General features: G+C 38.7%; 1 protein-coding gene across 1 annotated transcript; it reads right to left on the bottom strand.

Moving 5' to 3' along the window:
• Positions 1 to 12,779: 12,779 nt before the first annotated feature.
• On the bottom strand, positions 12,780 to 19,238 carry plek (pleckstrin). The gene is made up of 9 exons (XM_030748174.1): positions 19,108 to 19,238; positions 16,248 to 16,403; positions 15,804 to 15,985; positions 15,424 to 15,515; positions 15,136 to 15,320; positions 14,897 to 15,001; positions 14,540 to 14,623; positions 14,328 to 14,397; positions 12,780 to 14,223 (listed from the first exon to the last, which is right to left on the bottom strand). The coding sequence occupies exons 1-9, from the start codon at positions 19,147 to 19,149 to the stop codon at positions 14,084 to 14,086; spliced, it is 1,056 nt and encodes a 351-aa protein (XP_030604034.1). The 5' UTR covers positions 19,150 to 19,238; the 3' UTR covers positions 12,780 to 14,083.
• Between the last annotated feature and the right edge of the window lie 602 nt (positions 19,239 to 19,840).

Here is a 19,840-nt window from a genome sequence, read left to right as displayed (position 1 = left end):
CCTCCAACTGGCAGCTCAGCTTCTCATTGTTTGGCTTCCAGTGGTCTTTTTCTTGGTGAGGTTCAAGTGTTTACACACCATTTGCCCACAAGATTGCATTTGCACATTTTTAAAAGGTTTATATTTGTTTTCTGGTCTAAAACATAATAATAGTTAACACTATTCTGATATTTCTGTCCCCTGATTGGGCAATTTTCTACATGACATTGTTACCACCATCAAGTTCTGTTGATATAAAACCAATGCAAATATGTACAGAAAAGAGACTATGTGAAAGTTTCAGCTTAAAAAGAAGGGGAAAAAAACACTGGTTTTGAAAAATCCTTTCAAATTAAAGTTAACCATGTATATCAGATGGGTTATAGGTTTGTATAAAATGGGGCAATTTGATTAGTACCAAACAGGTTCAATAAAAGGTTGCATATGAACGTTGATACAAATAACATATTTAATTAATAAAATGCGCGATAATTTATAAATAGTCTCAAGATCCCTGTGGGAGTAGTTATGAGAGGTATTCTCTGTGCAAAATGTAAATAAAAACAAAATACACTGATTTGCAAATACTTGCATTTCATGTTTTATTTATAAGCGCTGTCTTTTTTGGATTGTGCTTGGAAGAGTTGTTCATCTTGGAGCCTTATCTCCTTTGTACCTGAGTATTGAGCATTTTCTCTCTCTCTCTCTCTCTCTTTTTTTTTCCTTATTTAAATATTGCTTGCTACCCATGAAGTACCAGATGGGCTCAGTGGGCATCATTGGAGTTGGAAGATCCTGGTTCTGATCAACAGCAATTTTCTGAAAAAGTCGCAACCTTTATTTTTTCATTATAAAAGTAATACCACCTTTAAGGGACACACACGAATACAGTTCAGACATCAGCTGTTGCTGGACTTTTATCCCTCGGCTTAATCTGCAATGAACTGCAGATTTCATTTTTATTGTTTTTTTTTTGTTTTTTTTCCCTTTCACAGCAGGGACCTACTCAGAATTTTTCAAATCATAAAATGGTTTTGCTGTCTGGTCAGTGTTTTAGTCAGATAATATTCTTCTTACTGAAATGAATGCTCTGACATGAATAAAACTGAACTGAACTGAATCGAAGGTTCCACAAGAGAACCATAAATGCAAACTCAACATTAAAACATTTATCATGCTTTTCCTGAACCAAAGCTTTGTTTGCAACCACAGATGGTAGCCTGGTTTCAAACCTCACTTACTGATGCAATGACTGAGTCCATTTTCTCACACTCAGCTTTTCATTTTCTGTTAGATTGACATCTGGGGAGTTAATTTCATAACATAGTTCTCCACTTGGGTCAAATACATATTCTCTCCGGATGTTGGGGTGCGAGTAAATGTGTTCTTTGTTGATTTCTTTTGGATGACATTGGTTGAATTTGATGATGTAAGGTACATTTCAAATGTGCTGTCGGAGGCTCACCTGACATCACAGATTTTGGTCATAAGGTGGTAGCACTGTGAAAGATGGTGGTTACTTTGCCTGCAATTTTTGCCAGGTGCGTCATTTAGGTTGGGTATATGTTTGCTTTGAACCCAAGAAAAATTCATGCTTTACCCTGCTGTGTAAAGTAGTTGCTGTTAGTGTTAATGGTCTGTATTTGCAGTGCAGGCTAGAGCCCGCCACGTCCTTGTTTAGCAAGGCAAATTGTCAAAATTTTGTGAACAGATTCATTAAATCAGGGCAAATGAGAAACATTTGATGTTGTCCATTCAGGATGTTAAAGCGTTCCATGAAACCCCACTGTGTCCTGTGTGGCCACTGCTTTCCTGGGCTACATATTAATCACTATGACAAAATGATATCTTAAAAATAACTTAATGTATTTGACAATGTCTAGATTAGATCGGTCTAAAGTAGCAATTAGATTATGCAAAATATTATTTAAAAATGTAACAATGATCTATTTCTACTTCCCACCTGGCTCTCAGTTTTACCTGTCATCATGAGAAGGGCAATTAGCTCTTTCCAGCATTCACTTTCCCTCCTCTTAAATGTCTCTGGTTTGAATTTCACTGAATATGTTGACCTCTAGACCTCACAGAGTGCAGGCAGGTGTAATAAAAGCTTTCCTTAAATGGTTGCATTTGACCGTCATTAGAAGTGCACATACCATCCTTACTGTCCAGGAAGCTATACATTTGACATTAACAAGAAACACTTTATTTATTTTTTTATTCATCTCCTTGCTAAATGTCCCTAGTTCACACTAGCTAGTACTTTGTGTTATTTTATGATCAATTCCAGGGAATACATAGCGCTTAGGGTGGATTTTCACTTATTTTTTTAAGTGCATGATTCATGTCCACGTTAATCTATATGTACTGTATATGGACTGGACCCTAAATCTTGCCTTTTATGATGGTGAATTTAATAAGCAATTTTAATGAATTTTCAGTTACTGTGAGAATCTTTGCACAGATCTGGCAGATTTCTCTTTCAGCCCTGTACAGAGAAATAACAAAGCCTTTCCATCCCTTCAAATTTCAACCTGATATTAACCATGTTTCAAGTTCTTAAGAGCTTATCACACGCTTTAAAAATGACTCATGAAACAACTCCTAGGCATTTTACATGAAAGGCATGCCAGTACTGAATTTAAATTCAGGCTATTAAAACTACCTAGTTTTAGCCACAGATTTTAAAAAGCACCTTGAAGCAACTGCTTGTTGTGATTTGGCGCTGTATAAATAAAATTGAATTGATAATTCTCTTCGGCTTATCCTGTTCAGGGTCACAGGGGGGCTGGAGCTTATTCCAGCTGACATAGGGCGAGAGGCAGGGTACACCCTGTGCCAGCCTGTCACAGGGTTAACACGGAGAGACAGACAAGCATTCACACCTATGGGCAATTTAGAGTGACCAATTAACCTAACCCCAGCAACTGCATGTCTTTGGACTGTGGGAGGAAACCCACGCAGATAGGGGGAGGACATGCAAACTCCACACAGCGAGAGGCCCAGGCCAAGGTGGAATCGAACCCAGGCCTTCTAGATGCTATTCTAGCTGTGAGGCAGTAGTGCTAATCACCATGCCACCATACTGCCAAATTGAAATGAATTGAATTGAATTGAATTGAATTAAAAAGCACCAGTAATGTGTACAATATCACATTCCCCCCTCATATTACATTTTAAGGGAAATCCTGTGCATGCAGATTTTGTGCCACTACACTCCTTTATTTTATATGGAAACATTAAGGTATCATCCTTAGATCAACAGGTGGGCAGGCCCTACCACAAGCCAGCATGTTCAACTGATAAATGACAATTAGATGTTAAACCTGGCCTGTTAACCTCACTTCTTCTCAGATTGTTTGTGTGCTTCCCTATCCTCATATGGCCCCACAGCTTTGCAGGCAGACGACATCCTGTGACAGCAAATCGTTGGCTAGTCATGAATAATGATTCCGATTTTAGGCTCAGTTTGTGCTCACTCGAGAACCATTTCATCAATAGGGTTGCTTTAAGAGTTTAAATGAAGACCCGTCCATTTGTCCATCCCTCTTTAAAAGGGGTTTGCAGGGGTCTCTAAAGAGCATGTTTATTTTAAAATCCCCAATGGTAAAGATTAAACACACTTACAAAAGTATACTTTACTGTGGCACACCAAATTGTGGTCAGACCATACTGTGGTGAACACTAATGACTGCTCATTTCGTGGCTAATACCATCTCCACAGTGAAGCATGAATGTGGTAGCATCATCATTCATTATTCGAGTTTTTAAAACTTGCAGAAACCAACCCAAGAAGATTTGACTGTTGTTATTGTCAATGGAGCTTCTACAGAATCCTGAGCTAAGGATCTGAATGCTTCAGTGAGCAATAACAGGTTTTTGACTTTTAGTTCAGATTTCTTAAAAGTTGTTGCCACTTTGTCATTAGAGTTTGCTACTGTGGGAAATGTAAATTTTATCAAACTTAAACCTACATGTGTGTGTGTGTACAAAGTGAAGGGGTCTGAAGCAACTGTTCAGTGAAGTAATGGGCCATAAGTTGACACATGATATGACTCTAGCAAGCATTACATTACTTGACAGCATTACATTCTACAGAACAATACATCACTTTTGACTTCAGCACCACCAGGCACAATCTCGAACAAGAACTCATCCATCCCCCTGTGTCATTAGTTTTTATTGTGGCTCTTCCATCCCGTGGGACTGCAATAATGATGGCAACCTGTCAAGGTCAAGAATTATTCACTCTGGAGCATGAGAGAATATGAGGAGGATGAATACATTAAACAAAACACGTACAAGTTCTCATTACTAAGATACTGAGTAACTCCCATCAATAACATCAATAACAATCCAAACAGCTAAAATAGCCTACTAGTGGGTCCATATTCTTTGTCAGTCTCAAATCAATTGCAATCACTGTGTTGGAGTGAAGCCTTGTCAAACATGGAAACAGTGCAACATGTGGAAAGAGTTATCAAAGAGAGAGAAGACCAAAGTTTTGACATCAGAAGCAGGAAACAACCTTACCTTATGCCTTTGTAGTAGTAAGAATCAGCATTACTCATTTATTGTGACCAGCACAGCAGCAGTACAAATTAAATGAGCCTTTCTGGAATCAAAGGCAAGACCTCAGTGTAATGGAAAATTAAGTGTTCTGCTTTTCTGGCATTGGAAATAGCCTCTCCTTCACCTGAGGGGTAAATGGAAACATGGTTACAGACCTCTCTGCGTTTTCACTGAGAGGCCAATGGATTTATTTCTGTACAACACTACACAACACATTTTTTAAAATATATATATTTTCTTATTTAGAAACTTAATTATTAAGATACATGATACACAGCTTTTAAGACGACTGCCGAGGCACCCAGCATAAATAAGTCAATTAATAGCTAAATAAATACTGTTATTATATCAAGTTGGAGTTGGGCTTAGATCCTGACAACTATACAAGAATAAATTATTTTTTAACCAACCTCTGACAGTATTAGCTTCCTTGTTTTTTTTGTTCGTTTGTTTTGTTTTGTTTTGCTTTTTTTTTTGGGGGGGGGGGGGGGGGGGGGGGTTGTGTTCCTGAGTCTTGATGAGGGTTCAGCTGAAAAAAGTTGTAGACGCCTTACTCCAGATTCCTGTTAAATTGTGATGCTTCATCTTTCTAATGTATGGTTGATAAACTCAGCATGAGTTTAATATAACGTTCCATTTCTCTTTCCACCTTATCTTTAAACTCATTTTGTAATGAAACGCTGTGTGGCAGGGAGGTTGTAGGACTGCAATTCAGGACTCGACAGACAGAAGGCTTAACTTAAACTTGGTTCTCAGCTTTATTAGCTACAGCACAAAGCAGAAACAGAGCTGGACGGAAGCCCACAGCGCAAAACACAAAATGCACTTAAACAGGGAGAAACACAGACAATGAAAGAAGCTGTAGTAATGTAGTAAATGAGTAAAAAGCTAAAAAAAAAAAAAAAAAAAAGGAAATTAAAAACAAAAAAATAGTAAAAGAAATGGCTGATGAATCTTTTTTTTGCATTGCTTTTTTTTTTCCTTTCACCAGTAGAATTTGTCTCTTTGTGAGTTCCCCTTATAAACTCATGTCTAACATTTTAAATTGCGACCAGTTCCCAAAGTCAAGAGTGCTGCGGCCCACTTAAAAACCAGAAAATCCCATGGGGGCTCGCCTACCCCGGTCATCCGATAGCGCTGGTCTGTGAAATTTTCCTGCCTAGAAGCCTGTCTTCACTCTCATCAAACTACAAGAGAAAGTGAGGTATTTACTTGAAAATTTGATTCAAAAAAATAACACAGGGTGTTGACTATAAATTGGTAATACTTCCCAGTCATATGCAAAGTGCTAATGCCACTTTGTGACCCACTTGCCACTGGGACACAAAATTCAATGCAGTAAATAGAGCAGTAAATTTAGGTCAGAGTAATCACAAACTAATGTTGGGATTTATTTTTTATCCAATGAATAAAATGACAAATGCTTAAAAGTAAATTCCAGTAAATTAACATCCTATTAGAGGTTTTAACTCACTTTTTAAATAAATACAAATATAATTGTATAAATATGTAACTATGCATACTTGTGAGTAATTATAAACTGAATTTCTGTTATTACTGCGGCCCCTCTGCAATACCTTCACGGCCCACCAGGGTTTGTACTCTGCCTGATTTTGAAACTTTGTGGCATCTTGTTTCTACCTGTTCCTTCTGCGTCACTTGGTTTCCTGCATGGCTGTACGTGGTTTCCTGAGTGGTTGTTTTAAGGTTTTGTAATGCAGAATAACATAGCATAATGCAATGCAATGTAACATAACCGATGCAGTAGCAGCAAGGTGAAATTAAGTTACTTCATGGTAAAGTATATATTCAAAAGTGAACCTCCTTATAGTATGAGGAATTAGAACAAAGGCTGCTTTGAGCTTTTATTCTGTATTTTTCCAGAATTTCTTTCAAAATTGCAATAATGTTCATCCTCTCTTAGTTGCTAAAAAGTATTGCTGCCGGGTGCTCTTTTCTAAACTAGGTAGTTTTAATAGCCTGAATTTAAATTTAGTACTGGCATGCCTTTCATGTAAAATACCCAGGAGTTGTTTCATGAGTCATTTTTAAAGCGTGTGATAAGCTCTTAAGAACTTGAAACATGGTTAATATCAGGTTAAAATTTGAAGGGATGGAAAGGCTTTGTTATTTCTCTGTACAGGGCTGAAAGAGAAATCTGCCAGATCTGTGCAAAGATTCTCACAGTAACTGAAAATTCATTAATTTTATATGAAGGTCACATAAAATATCTTAAAATCTGAACCTCTATAGCAATAGCTGCTAAATTTAGCTACATCTTCAACAGGCAATACAGAGTTAATTTTAGCTCCTTTAGCACTGGTCATCTTGTTCTCAAAAACATGTTATACACAACATATGTTGCTGTTGATTCTGGCTAAAGTAGTGACAACATTTAACATGTCTGCATAATGAAAGTTTTGTATAAATTCAACAAAATCTCTCCATTTATTGACTTTACCTCTGTGACAGGTGGCTTAGTAAAATAGTCAAACAGCCATGTCTCCCACCTCCTCCTCAGTTATTGCCTTATGCTACGTAATCCTTCCGGTATATTTGAACTATAACAGAGTGCCTTCCCAGTCAAATGTTCATGCCCATAGTAGTTCCTGCCATTTAGGGTCAGCTCCGTTTTGACACAAGAAATCACTCCAAACAATCTATGCACTTGTGGTTTCACTTCCCCTAAATTATAAGCATAATTCAAAAATACCTCAGTTCCTTCTCTCATGGTTTAAAAGCCACACAGGATCGTCTCCAAAAGCAGAAATGCAGCTATGAAACACCACAAGCATGTACTATTCTTGACGTGTCCACTGAAATATCAAAAGAATCATACAAACAAATGGTGGTAAAATACATTTGCACTCCCCAATATGCTGTGAATGTTGCTCTAACTTAGATTTTTAAAGACACAGTAAAATGCACCAAATATTCTGGAGGATAATCTAATAAATCATTGACAAGGCTAAACCTGTAGAGAAGTTTGAAAGTACCATCACAAGAGCTTCTGTGCCTTTTTTTTTTTTTATTTCTTTTTTGTGTGTAACATCAAAGCTTTTCTGGATACCAAATGAATACTGAACAAATAATGAAAAGAAAAAGATTTCACTATTTTTATGCATTTATCTGTTTGCTTGTGTTATTTACAGAAAAAAAATAGATGAATGGCATGAATGGCATGGTGAGTATTATACTTGGTGTCACCCATGCAGTGGACGCGAGGAAGTTTAAATGAAGCTGTCATGCTTCTTTCATTAGCAGTTAATGGATCTTGCCTTTAGGGAAATGCAGTTATCTGCAGTATGCATAAGAGTGGGTGAGTCTTCTTTGAGCAATTATTCAACATTTCTGTTCTGTAGTTATTGCTACATGAAAGTAGATTGCACTTATAGAAAACTGCTGCTCCAGTTATGCTTACCTGACATACTTAGTAACCTAAATAGTCCTAGAATATATTGTTTTAGATGAGTATCCTGTTACTATCCTGTTCCTCCCCTGCCATCTCATCCAACTCACCACCAGATGATAATCAGTTGACAGCTCAGCTCCTCTCTTCACCCAAATTTCCAGAACATATGGCTGAAGATATGATGATATGATTACAAAATCAATCATCTTAAACCTAGCACTTAGGACCTAGGGTGTTCTGGTGCCACTTGCGCTTATTTTCACCCTTTTTTTCTGACATCATGTTCATTATGGACAAAGTGTGATTTGCACAGAAGTCCAATAACAGAACACTATTTAGGTTCAGATCAGGCAGGCCATTCCTTACAATCACACCTCTCCAGGTCTCTTTGTCATTGGCCCATAATCACAAAAGACAGGCAGGACCTGTTCCCAACCCGAAGACGCAGAAGAGCAACCCTCTCATCTATCAGGGAAAAAAAACGCAACATAGGCAGCAAGTCAAGAAGATACAAGGATACATACCCCAGCTTACCACCTCTCACCAAGGGCAACTCCAGAGTAGAACAGACTCCAGCCCCTCTCCAGGAGACTGGTTCCAGGGTCCAAGCAGTACATTGATGTGAGCCTGACTACATTTAGCTGGTATCTCTCTGAACCTCATGCACTAACTCAGGCTCCATCCCTACCAGAAAGGTGATGTTCAGTCACCCAAATGCCAGCCACAATAGCTGGAGATTGGTCCACCAGGTGGTCCACCAGGAGGTCCACCTGACACATGCTACTCCCGACCCCTATGGCACCTCCTGTGGGTGGTGGGCTTACAGGAGGATGAAGAGGTCTCCTCTTCAGGCTTCACCTGGCCAGGCCCCATGGGCTAAGGCCCAGCCACCAAGTGCTCTCCCTTGAGCACCCTCCCCAGGCCTGGCTCCAGGGTGGGGCCCTGTTAACCCTATCACAGGCAGGGTAAACTGTTCCCTTGTTTTTACTCTCACAAGGAGGGCAAGCGAAACAATGAGGTTTTCATCCTGGTCACGGAACACTGGGGATCTTTGTCCTGTCAAGGATGTACAAGTGTGCCTGGGAGTTTGTCCTTCCAGTCTACATGTGTTTTGTGGACTTGGAGAAGGTATTCAGCAGCGTCCTTCGGGGTATCCTGTGGGGGGTACATTGGGAGTATGGCGTTACTGGCCTGTTGTTACAAGCCATTCGGTCAATGTACAACCGTAGCGAGAACTTGGTCTGCAGTGTCAGCAATAAGTTGGATTCATTTTTGGTGGGTGCTGGACTTCACCAGGGCTGCCCTTTGTCAATGACTCTATTCATAATTTTTATGGACAGAATTTCTAGGTATAGCCAAATGGTGGAAGGCTTCCACCTTGGTGGCCTCAGAATCTCATCCCCACTTTTTGCAGATGATGTAATCCTGTTTGTTTCATCAGTTGGTGCCCTCCACCTTGCACTGGAGCAGTTCGCAGATTAGTGTGAAGTGATGGGAATGAGAATTAGCACCTCCAAGTCTGAGGCCATGGTCCCCACCCAGAAAAAAACCGCATGCCCACTCTGGGTCAAGGACAAGTTGCAGCCTCAAATAGAGGAGTTTAAGTATCTCTTTAAGTATCTCTTGTTCATGCTGTACCAGTCCATTGTGATGAAGAGAGAGCTGAACTTAAAAACCAAGCTGTCAAAATGAGCTTTCTCCAAAAGGTGGCTGGCCTCTCCCTTAGTGATAAGATGAAGGGTGCAGTCAATTTGAGAGGGGCTCAGAGTAAAGCCGCTTCCCCTCCCTCCAAAATAAGCCACTTGAGGTGGTTCAGGGATCTGACTAGGATGTCTCCTGAGCACCTCATGGGTGAGGTGTTCCCAGCATCTCCTACCAGGAGGAGGTCCTGAAGTAGACCCAGACACGCTGGAGTGATTACATCTCTTGGCTGGCATGGGGATGCCTCAATAAGCTGGAGGAGGAGACTGGGCAGAGGGAGGTCTGGGTTTCTCTGCTTAGGTTGCTGCCCCTGCAGATAATTGGAAGAAAATGGATGGATGGATGGATGGATGGATGGATGGATGGATGGATGGATGGATGGATGGATGGATGGATGGATGGATGGATGGATGGATGGATGGATGGATAACTATCAGTAAATGCATATGTTCCTTGTGTGTGCACTGAACTTTTCTGAAGAGTTCTTCTTTTGGTGTTTTGATTGTGATAGTCATTAAGCCAGTCTTGCTGCTTCCACTTGACTTTGAGGTCCATAGCACTGTGTCCCTGCCAGATTTTGAATTTATATAATGTTTTGTACCAAATTCCCGTTGAAGCTTTTATGGATTGTTGGACACTTTTCAAATGTCAGTTTTTTTATTTCATCAAATGCAGCATTTCAGTTTCCAGTTTTTGTCACTCAATGAATCTTAAAGTTCCTTGAAGACATCGTTTCACAAAAAACACAACATGTCAGAGCCTTTGAAGTTAGTACAAAGAAAGCGCATACTCATTTTAAATGTTGTTAATAAGAGTCAGGCCCAATCTTGCAGACAGAGTCTGTTGAACAGTTGATGGAAGATAGGCTTTTAGTCTGAGGAGCTTTGAAGTACTCCACCTGGGCAGCAGCTTGTCCACGATTTAACAGCAGGGTACAGATCCAATCTAAAATCCAATGTTATTTGAGAGCAGACGCATATAAAAGACTCCTCTTGGGAGTTACCAGAAAATGATGAGGTAAACTTTCTTTCACTGGTCAAAAAGGGCTTTGAACAAATCTGTTTGGCCAAACTCAGGAATGAGTCATAAGCTGCCTGATGTACCTAACACCACATACATGTGGATGCCGATAAACTTGAAAATGCTGTTCATGAGCTAAACAGGGTTGCATTCATGTAAGACTTTTCATTTCCCATTTCACACTGAACAATAGAAAAGTGGTCTGCTTCCTCCAGTTTAGTAATCAGCAGCAGTTGGAAACCAGAGCTTCCGATAAAACTAGAAGCACGAGCATGTTTTGAAAAGCATTACGGCTCTTTGTCTCAACTGGTTAAAACTCATTTATGTTGTGAGCACTCATTTTGATGTTTTTATACTGTAGTACCCTTAGAAGTATGATCTATGATATATCTTCCTGGTTTTGTTGTCCAACAATTAAATGAGTCTAATTTTTGAGTCACGCAACACAATAAGAAAATCAGCCACTGTTTTGTCTTTTACTCAACAGAGACCAAACACATAAGATGCAGTATGAAAAGATGTGTGATTACTTACATTAAAACGCAAAGTGTGGCTCTTTCAACGTTGCTGATACATGAAGCAGATCTAGTCCAAGCTTCTAAACAGCTTGTCTCCCCACATTACAACATGCCAGTTTAACCCCCCGATTTTAATGTTTTTTTGTGCTGACATAATATCAAAAGAGAGATGAGCATTTTCGAGTGCATCCATATTAGATAGGACAGGATTTGAAGAAATTGTGTTTTCTTATGTATCTGTCTTTATATTGATTTATTTCTCCCATTTCACATTAGGAAAATTTTATAGATTTTTTTTTCCCACTGTGTCACATTCTGTTTCTTAGTGGAGAGAAATTAATTTGTTAAAAAAAAATTACCCACAAATATGCTTTATACCCTGTCTGGTATTGCCATCTATCTCTATGTATTGTATCTTCAACTCAAGCAGTGAAACAGCTTCATAATAACCACATTGGTTGTTAGCTTTTAATGCCTGCACATAAGAATTACATCTAAAATGAAAGAACATTCAAATAAATGGGATGCTGCCAGCTCTCCATGATCACCAGCGCAAGCACAAGTTCCCATTTCAGTTCACACTGGAAGTGAAATGGGTGCTTGTGTTTTAGTGCTTTGTTTTGACCACCACTGTTTGCTTCTTAGAGGACTAACAGTGGGGGATTTCAAATTATGCCTTTATTGAACTGTTTGTGTTTTCTTCTCAGTTTGGTGGGCTCTGCATTTCTTTTTGTGTCTATTTCCCCTTTTTCCTCTCTCTTTTTTTAAAATCTGGTGAGGATGGGAGGCTTGAACTGCCAGTGCATTGTGGAATGTTTGTTAGTTTGCTTTCTGCTGATTAATTCACGGCTCTTACCTGCTTCTAACAGACTGGATTTCTGTGAAAAAGTGTTCCAAGTCATTTTACTACGCACAGCACCCTTACTGTGGAAGTGTGGAAAGCTAAAATCAGCTTCTGCAGAGCCACCTGTAAGTCAACAAGGATGACTCAGAGATGTCAGCTCATTAACATTTTAGTCATAGCAGTCTCATAGATAAGACACTTGAATATTTCATATAAATACATTATTTACTATACCTGAATTTAATATATTCTGAGTGGTGTTAGTATGTTATTGCTTCATGCATAGTTTCAGCTTACTATAAGGAACATAACTGTGCTTTATTAAACAGCTGAGTTTCAATCTTCCAGATTTCCTTCATAGAAGCTTGACTGGCATCTGTTTTTCTTTTTCATTACATATATATAGGCTGACTCTATATGTGGACAGTATGCAAGCAGATTGATATGATTTTTAAAGCATAGTGATGACTGATGAAAGCAAGGTCCTACAATTGGCTCACAACAAAAATATAAAGTTGACACATAGCGCCCTCCTGTGTTAAAATAGTAAAACAAAAAACCCTCTATCATGGCATGGTTCGCTGGTCTGTACTGAAAGAGTAGACAGAAAGAAAATTATGAAGGATAGTCTCAGAAAAAGAAAAAAGTTGTCAAAATGATATAACCTGCTATATGGAATTAAAATGGAAAAAAAGAGCTTGCAGTGGCAAAAGTAACATATTTTATTAAGTCAAATTTATATTAAAAGAACCACAGTTTACAGTTTCTGTCATTGTTCCTTTCAGTTATAGTAAGTATGTACTCCCCAAAGTAACACTTCACACAGTGCTGTGTCAAAAGTCACATGCAACACAGAAAAAAACAAAAAAACATTTAGATAGGTTACATGCACATCTGTGTTTTAGTTACATCATCTAAATTCAATTATACCAATGATACCAAACTTAAGTGCACCTTAAATGCCACTCATCACTCTTAACAATAAGATGATAGCTCTCTAGTGACTTATACTGGTGTGACAAATCAGACCAATACTAAAGGGATCTGAAATTGAAAATGATTACTGCTCCTGTGTGCCAATTTCATCATCATCATCATCATCATCATCATCATCATCATCATCATCATCGGACATCCAACCTATTTTTAAATAGGCTTGATGTCTAAGGTCTGTCTGACATTTTTCACATTGCAAGCCCACCACAAATCAATAAGTAAATATAGCATTAATCTGGTTAATAACAGTGACAGACAAAACAAAAAAAAAAGGAAGATTAAGTTTTCATAAACTCAAAGCTTTCCTTAATTTCTGATCTGTTTAGCTTTCAAAACTACATTTCTGAATGCATATAGTAGTGCAAGCTTGTCATTTCTGTCACTGATAAATTGTCTCACATATGCAGCAGGCCTCTAAGCTTCAAAGTGACACTGTGAAACTGTGAAGGCAGAATGTGATTCGGAGTTAGTTCACACTCAGGAACCGAGTGTGCCCGTATGATAGCTAGAACTATCTCAGAACGTTGACGGTTAAGGAGGAAATAATAAAAAAAAAAAACAAAAACCCACAGTGGAGTGAGTCATAAGACTCAGAAAGGAAAAAAAATAGTTTGTATTTCCCACTGCCCTCGTTCACAGCCTTTGCTCTCACTAAGGGACTGTTTTAAATTTGTGTAATTTTTTTAAAAGACACAGCCATATCACAGTTTTACAGAATAGCACATTAAAAATAAATAGATATTTGCAGTGGTTTCTAATTATAACAAATTCTATGTATTCTTCAGCCCATACCATTTTTTAATTTCCTATCATATGTTTGTGTGCAGTGCTAGATGGCAACATAGAGTAAACATTAGTGGTGAAGTTTGCATTACAAATTTGATCATCTTTAGTTACAGCAGATGTTATGTTGTAGTTTGATAGTGTGTAGAGAACTTTAACATGACAGTTACTCTAAAACAATACAAAACAAAACAAAAACGTTACATTCAATACACAACCATAGCTCATTCATATTTGCCTGCTGCTCCACAGCCTTTGTTATTTTCCACTTTTTGACACCCCCTGTACTGCTTTGATCCACTCCTTTCTTTCTTCGGCTGTAGCAGCTTGGAGGAAGTAATGAATCTCGTCTGAAGTGATGATCTCAAATAGGTTGCCATCAACTTCTTTTTTTTTGGCTGAAAGCAACATAAAGAGATAAGTTAAAGGGGATAAAGTGAAGAAAAACTACTAACTAGCAGTAAAACCAAGATGTGTATTGCATGGCAACAATTTCACACACCATCAGGCACATACTCCACAGCTGTGACCACAGCCCCACGTAGGTGGATTGAGCCCAGAGGGTCATCGGCCTGACAAGAAGAAAATAGATTAGAGGAAGAAAACATATGTGTGGGGGTGGGGGAGTTTGCAGTTGCTAAAATTATTAGGTCGTATTGTTTCAGTTCTTAAATTTAATTTTAGCATTGCATGTCTGCACAAGTCTATATTTACCTTTGCAGGGTCGTAGTAATGCAGATAAGCAGGGTCATCTCTAAGTATGAACTTTCGCACCTTCCAGTTTTTTCTCCTGTGTCCCTGTGACAAATAATGGTTTGCGTTATCACATTTGATTTTATCACTTACTGCACACGTGAACATGGACTTCCTCTATCTGCAAAGGTGAGAAGATTGCTGCTCCTTCCTCTACAGTATCTTTGTGAAGGGTGTTTTGGTGCACGACAAAAAGACAACAACGGGCTTCTTCCAGAGACTTTGCGGATCAGCTTTCTAAGAGCATATGTTACAGCGGAGACGCTGGTGTAACATATGCTGTAACATATACACAATCTTGCTTGTTTTCTGATTCACCTGTTTAACCAAACAGCCCTGTTTTATGATGTTTCCCCTGAATTCTTCCTTCAGAAGCACATCTTCATCACTGGAGTAGCCTTCACAAAAGAAGCCACTGTCTGCCTGCAAGCACAACAAACAAATGTAGTTTTTATTATTGCCAACATTATTAATGCATCATCTCCTACATTGCTTTTGCCAAATGTATGAGGTCTGTTTATAATACAGTTAAAATTTTGTTAAATGCCAGTGTTTACAAAGTAGTAGAGAGCTTTCGTGTCATCTAAGAAGGCTGCTTGCTCTCCACTTTCTGCTCCCTCTTTTGACAGGTCACCCGCAGGCTGGAGAAAACCCTCATTCATGAGCCCTGTTGCTAACATGAGTGCCTCGGGCCTGTTTCTCGCTTTCTCTTTCGAAATCAGCCAGTCTATCACCGTCGCACCTGTGCAAAAATGGGAAGAGGTGAACGCAGCGGTGAGAACATCTGAAGATTTAAAATAACTTCTTGCACACATGTTACATCAACAAAACCAAGACAGCTGTACCAGTGAAGCAGTGGTTGAAGACTCGATTATCCTGTTCCAGTTTTAACTCTTTCACTCCATCATCCTGGTCTTTCATCTCTGTGTACAGCATACTGAGAAAACACAATGCAAGAGCTGTCAAGGCCATTCTTTTAAAGTACAAGCACTTTACAGTTCACTGAGCCTCACAAAGATAATGATGTAACAATCATCATTTAGCAGCTGTAAAAAGACATCCTGGGATGTCAACCTTCACATTTTTTATATATGCCGAAGCCTTGAAGTAGGTAATCTAGTAGCAAATATCAATTAAGCAGTCAGCTATTGTTGGCTGCTGCTGCAGTTCTTAAAGTATAATGAATAAATGTATTGTTCAACAGTAAAAAGATTTAGCAGCATACCCTAGGTTGACTGCTTCAGGCAGGCGAATGGAGCGTCTGGTAGATTTTCTGGCAAACTTTTTCCCCCCTTGGATGCAGGTAATGGCTCTCTTGATGTCCTTGACCCAAAGCTCTCTCTCCCCCACATGAGAGGCTTGAAAAAAGTGATCCTGCTTCTTCTCAGTGGTAATCTTGAAAACCAACTAAATCAAGCACATTTGGTTAGTCTAAAAAATTTGGTGGCATTGATGGGGTCAAATTAAACACACATTATTTGTACAGTATCTTTATCACAGCTTCAATCCATCAAAACCAATTCTCATTTATACACTATATGAAAGAAAAGTTTTAGGTCACACCTCATTACGGCACAGGTTTCATGGCCAAGGAGCCCCTGTAGGTGTGATGTGTAAGTGATCCAGTACTTTTGTCTATAATTGATTGGTATGAGTGACATTTTCTTACCATTCTCTTGCCAAAATCCTGACAAGGGCTGATGAGCGTTGCTCCCTTCAGTGGGATCATCCCTTTAGGTGAACGATCTGTTTTCTTTTTATAGAAGTCCACCCCATCTTCTGACAACACCACCCACACAGCTCTCCACGAGTTTAGCAATGTACCCTGAAGGTCGATAAGACAGGTGACGACAAGTTGCTTTGAGGCAAAGTGCAAAAGATAAATTTGCAGAATTTAAAAATGCACCGCTCTATTCTCAGGATGATTTTCAAAAAAAAAAAAGAAAATCCACATATCATCCTGCTTGGAATATGTAGTAACAGCAATGAAATGCAATATTCATATATGCTGGATTTGTATAAATAATACTGAGTTGTGATGGAGTAAATTTCTTTTGGCAAACACAGGCTACAAAGTGTTACATTTTTGTCCATCCATCCATTTGCTTCCGCTCGGTGGGGGGGGGGGGGGGGGGGGGGGGGGGGGGGGGGTTGCTGGAGCCTATCCCAGCTATCATAGTGCGAGAGGCAGGGTACACCCTGAACAGGTCACCAACCTGTCACAGGGCCAACACAGAGAGGCAAACAACCTTTTACACTCACACCTATGGGCAATTTAGTGTAGCCAATTAACCTAACTCCAGTAAGTGCATACTGTATCTTTGGAATGTGGGAGTACCCAGACGAAACCCACGCAAGCACAGGGAGGACGTGCAAACTCCACACAGAGAGAGGGAGAGGCCTGGGCCAAGGGCAATGTTAAGAAATGCACTTAGGAAAGGAAAGCAGGGCATTCTTACTTGACCCTTGGTTGCTACATGTAAAAGCAGAAATGAATCTGCAGTTATGGGAATATCTTGACAAACTGCTTTCACTTTGAGTTTGTGCTTATAAATGTTTCATTCCACCTGTTTGGGTTAAGACAAGCCATTATATCTCTGGAGCTTGCAGTGTTCTCTGCTCCATTCACTCCTTGGGGAACATAGAGTTTAAACAGTACAACTTTCCCAGCAAGACATGCTTCTGAGAAAGAATAATATTTAAGGTTATGTAATCTATATCAGAAACTAAGTCATCATGAAAAACATCTACTGTGAAGCATATATGTCTGCAGAACTTCAGAGAACCATGTGCAGGATTGTGGATGTGCTAAAAAAAAAAAATTTATAACAACGGAGTAGATAATTCAAATAACAAAAAAATGTAATACTAGCATTAGAAATTCAGGCTTTGTCTTTGGAATACATGTAGCATTCTTGTCATTCAGGGCCTGAAATATGGTTTGGGGGAAAAAAAAGTATTTCATAGACTTTACTAACTTCTGTTGAAATAGGGCCTACAGGTCAAGGTGATATACTCAGACAAATGACATTTAAAACAAACCCTTTTGGGGTCATTATTTAAAAAAGATAAGTCACATGGAAAACTGAAGTACCCTACATTTAGGACATTTTCAAATCCATGAAATTATAATCCAGGATTAAAAATTAGATGTTAACAATTAAAAGCTCCATTCAGGTGGAGATTCTAATCAAGATTAAACATACCTTATTTTAATTAATTAGCTGTAGATGCCTGTGAGTCTGGCAAGAAATTTCAGAGGGTCTACGAATTATTTCACATTTCAATCAGTGTGGTATAGTTTTTGATCAAGTGCCAATTTGTCCAGGACACAGAGAAGGGAGATTAATGTAAATTAAGTGGCTATAAAATTTCATCATAGTATCTTCATCACAGGAAAAGACTGCACAAATTTGACTTGAGGTAATGACTTGGCTTCTTGGAATTATGTGCTCTGGCCAAAAACAGTGCACAAAAGAATGCCCCATTAACTACAGCTTTCTAAACCTCCTCTTGCTTTAATATCAGCACAAAATCTGTGTGCCAAAAGTATTGTGGCATGGGTTTCCATTGTGAAGTAGTCCCGTAGGTGCCATATGTAAATTTTATCTACATAGTGTATTTTTAGGTGTGGCCATGAGACACAGCTATGACTCTCATCGCCCAAACTGTCGTGTGATTCTTCATAATTAAACAAGACAAAGGTCATCAGTAATAGCTGATGGACATTGAAGCAGAAATTTAATTTATACTAAATACTAAATTCATACTAAATTCCCAACATATGCAGGTTTATGAATTGAGTGCATACAGATTGTTTATAGTTTGCTTTGTTGATTGGAATTCATCCACTGATTTTGATCTATATCCCTTTTTTTTTCACTAGATTTCACAGCACTGTTTGTTGACAGCACAAGGCAAAGAACCTTGTTTCAGGTCATTATATTTTCTCTCTAAGTGACAGTTTGCAAGTAGAACAAACCTACAACACGTTTCATGTTTTACTTCTTGTTGTGAGCAGAAGTAGGAACTGGAGTGAGTATTGCAGCTCCAGAACAGAAGTGTGCAGTTGTCTGTAATGAAGTAACTTTTGAGAAACATGCATCTCTGTTCCTGGTTGAGTGGAACAGCATTAGTTTGTGCTATTCCTGTACGTCAAATTCATTGTCTTTTCACGAATTAGAGCTTTGCCTGTTGGTGTGCTTTCTTTTTTGAGTGGTTCTTCTTTCATCTTGCTTTAAGAACTCAAATGTTTTCCTATCTTTTCTATTCTTATCATTTACATTGTTGTTACTTTCTTTATTTGAAGTGAGTTTTTTTCTGTAATACAACAGTGAATATAAAATTCAAACCGTGTCATTCTGTTTCCCGCAGGGCTTTTTTTGTTTGCTTGTTTTGTTTCAGTGCCAGTGATGCTGCCGACTACAGTAAAACATCTGCTGCAATATTATAAGTTCTAAACTTTTAAGATGCTCAGTCTGTACAAAGGAAATGGCAAGAAATTCATAGTTTCATGTAGTTATTCTTACCTTTTTCACCAAATATCCCTCTCTGATCTCTTGCGGCTCCATTGCTGCTCTCTGCTGCTATCTGCAGCAATATGTCACTTTTTCTGCAACTGTCAAAAACATTTCTTAAGCAGTTCACCTCTCGCTCTCTCTCTTCTCTGTGCAAACCACAAGCACAGCAGAGAAACACAGGCAGGAAGTTGTGCTCTTGGGTGTGTGCCAATGATGACTGGTCAATCAGCTTCCTCTTCTGTGCGATATAATTAGTTTGTGCTGTGCTGCTGGTGTGTCTAGACTTTATAGTGTTAAATTTAAAGAGGTTGCATTAGATTCCTGGTAGTAGATGCTTGAAAAAGGCATTTGTCTTGTATTATGGTAAACGTTTGTCTCCAGTTTCATTATAGAAGCATTTACTGGTTTAAGAAAAAAATGCATTCAGCTTACTGTAACTGTGCTCCATTTAGCCACCTTCCAACCTAAATTTAAATTCTTTTTTTTTTGTAGTTTTGTAGTTCTTCTATTATATTTCTGCCTTATTTATTTATTTTTCCCACTCTGTTCCTTCCTTGTCTTTTATGTGCTGCTTTGATACATTTGTAGGTCTTATATAAGTCACTTCTAATTTTTGTGTGTTTGAAAGCTGTTATTAAACCAAACTCTTCTTGCCTGTACTAGTGTACTGGACCAAAAAAGAGGGAAACATGAAAGCATGAATGGGAGACATGGGAGGTACTGCCAGCATAATATGAACATC

This window comes from Archocentrus centrarchus, chromosome 15 (genome assembly GCF_007364275.1).
Source record: "Archocentrus centrarchus isolate MPI-CPG fArcCen1 chromosome 15, fArcCen1, whole genome shotgun sequence".
Classification (NCBI taxonomy): Eukaryota; Metazoa; Chordata; class Actinopteri; order Cichliformes; family Cichlidae; genus Archocentrus; species Archocentrus centrarchus.
The sequence above is the reverse complement of the archived record's forward strand: the minus strand, read 5'-3'. Positions and strand labels throughout refer to the sequence as shown.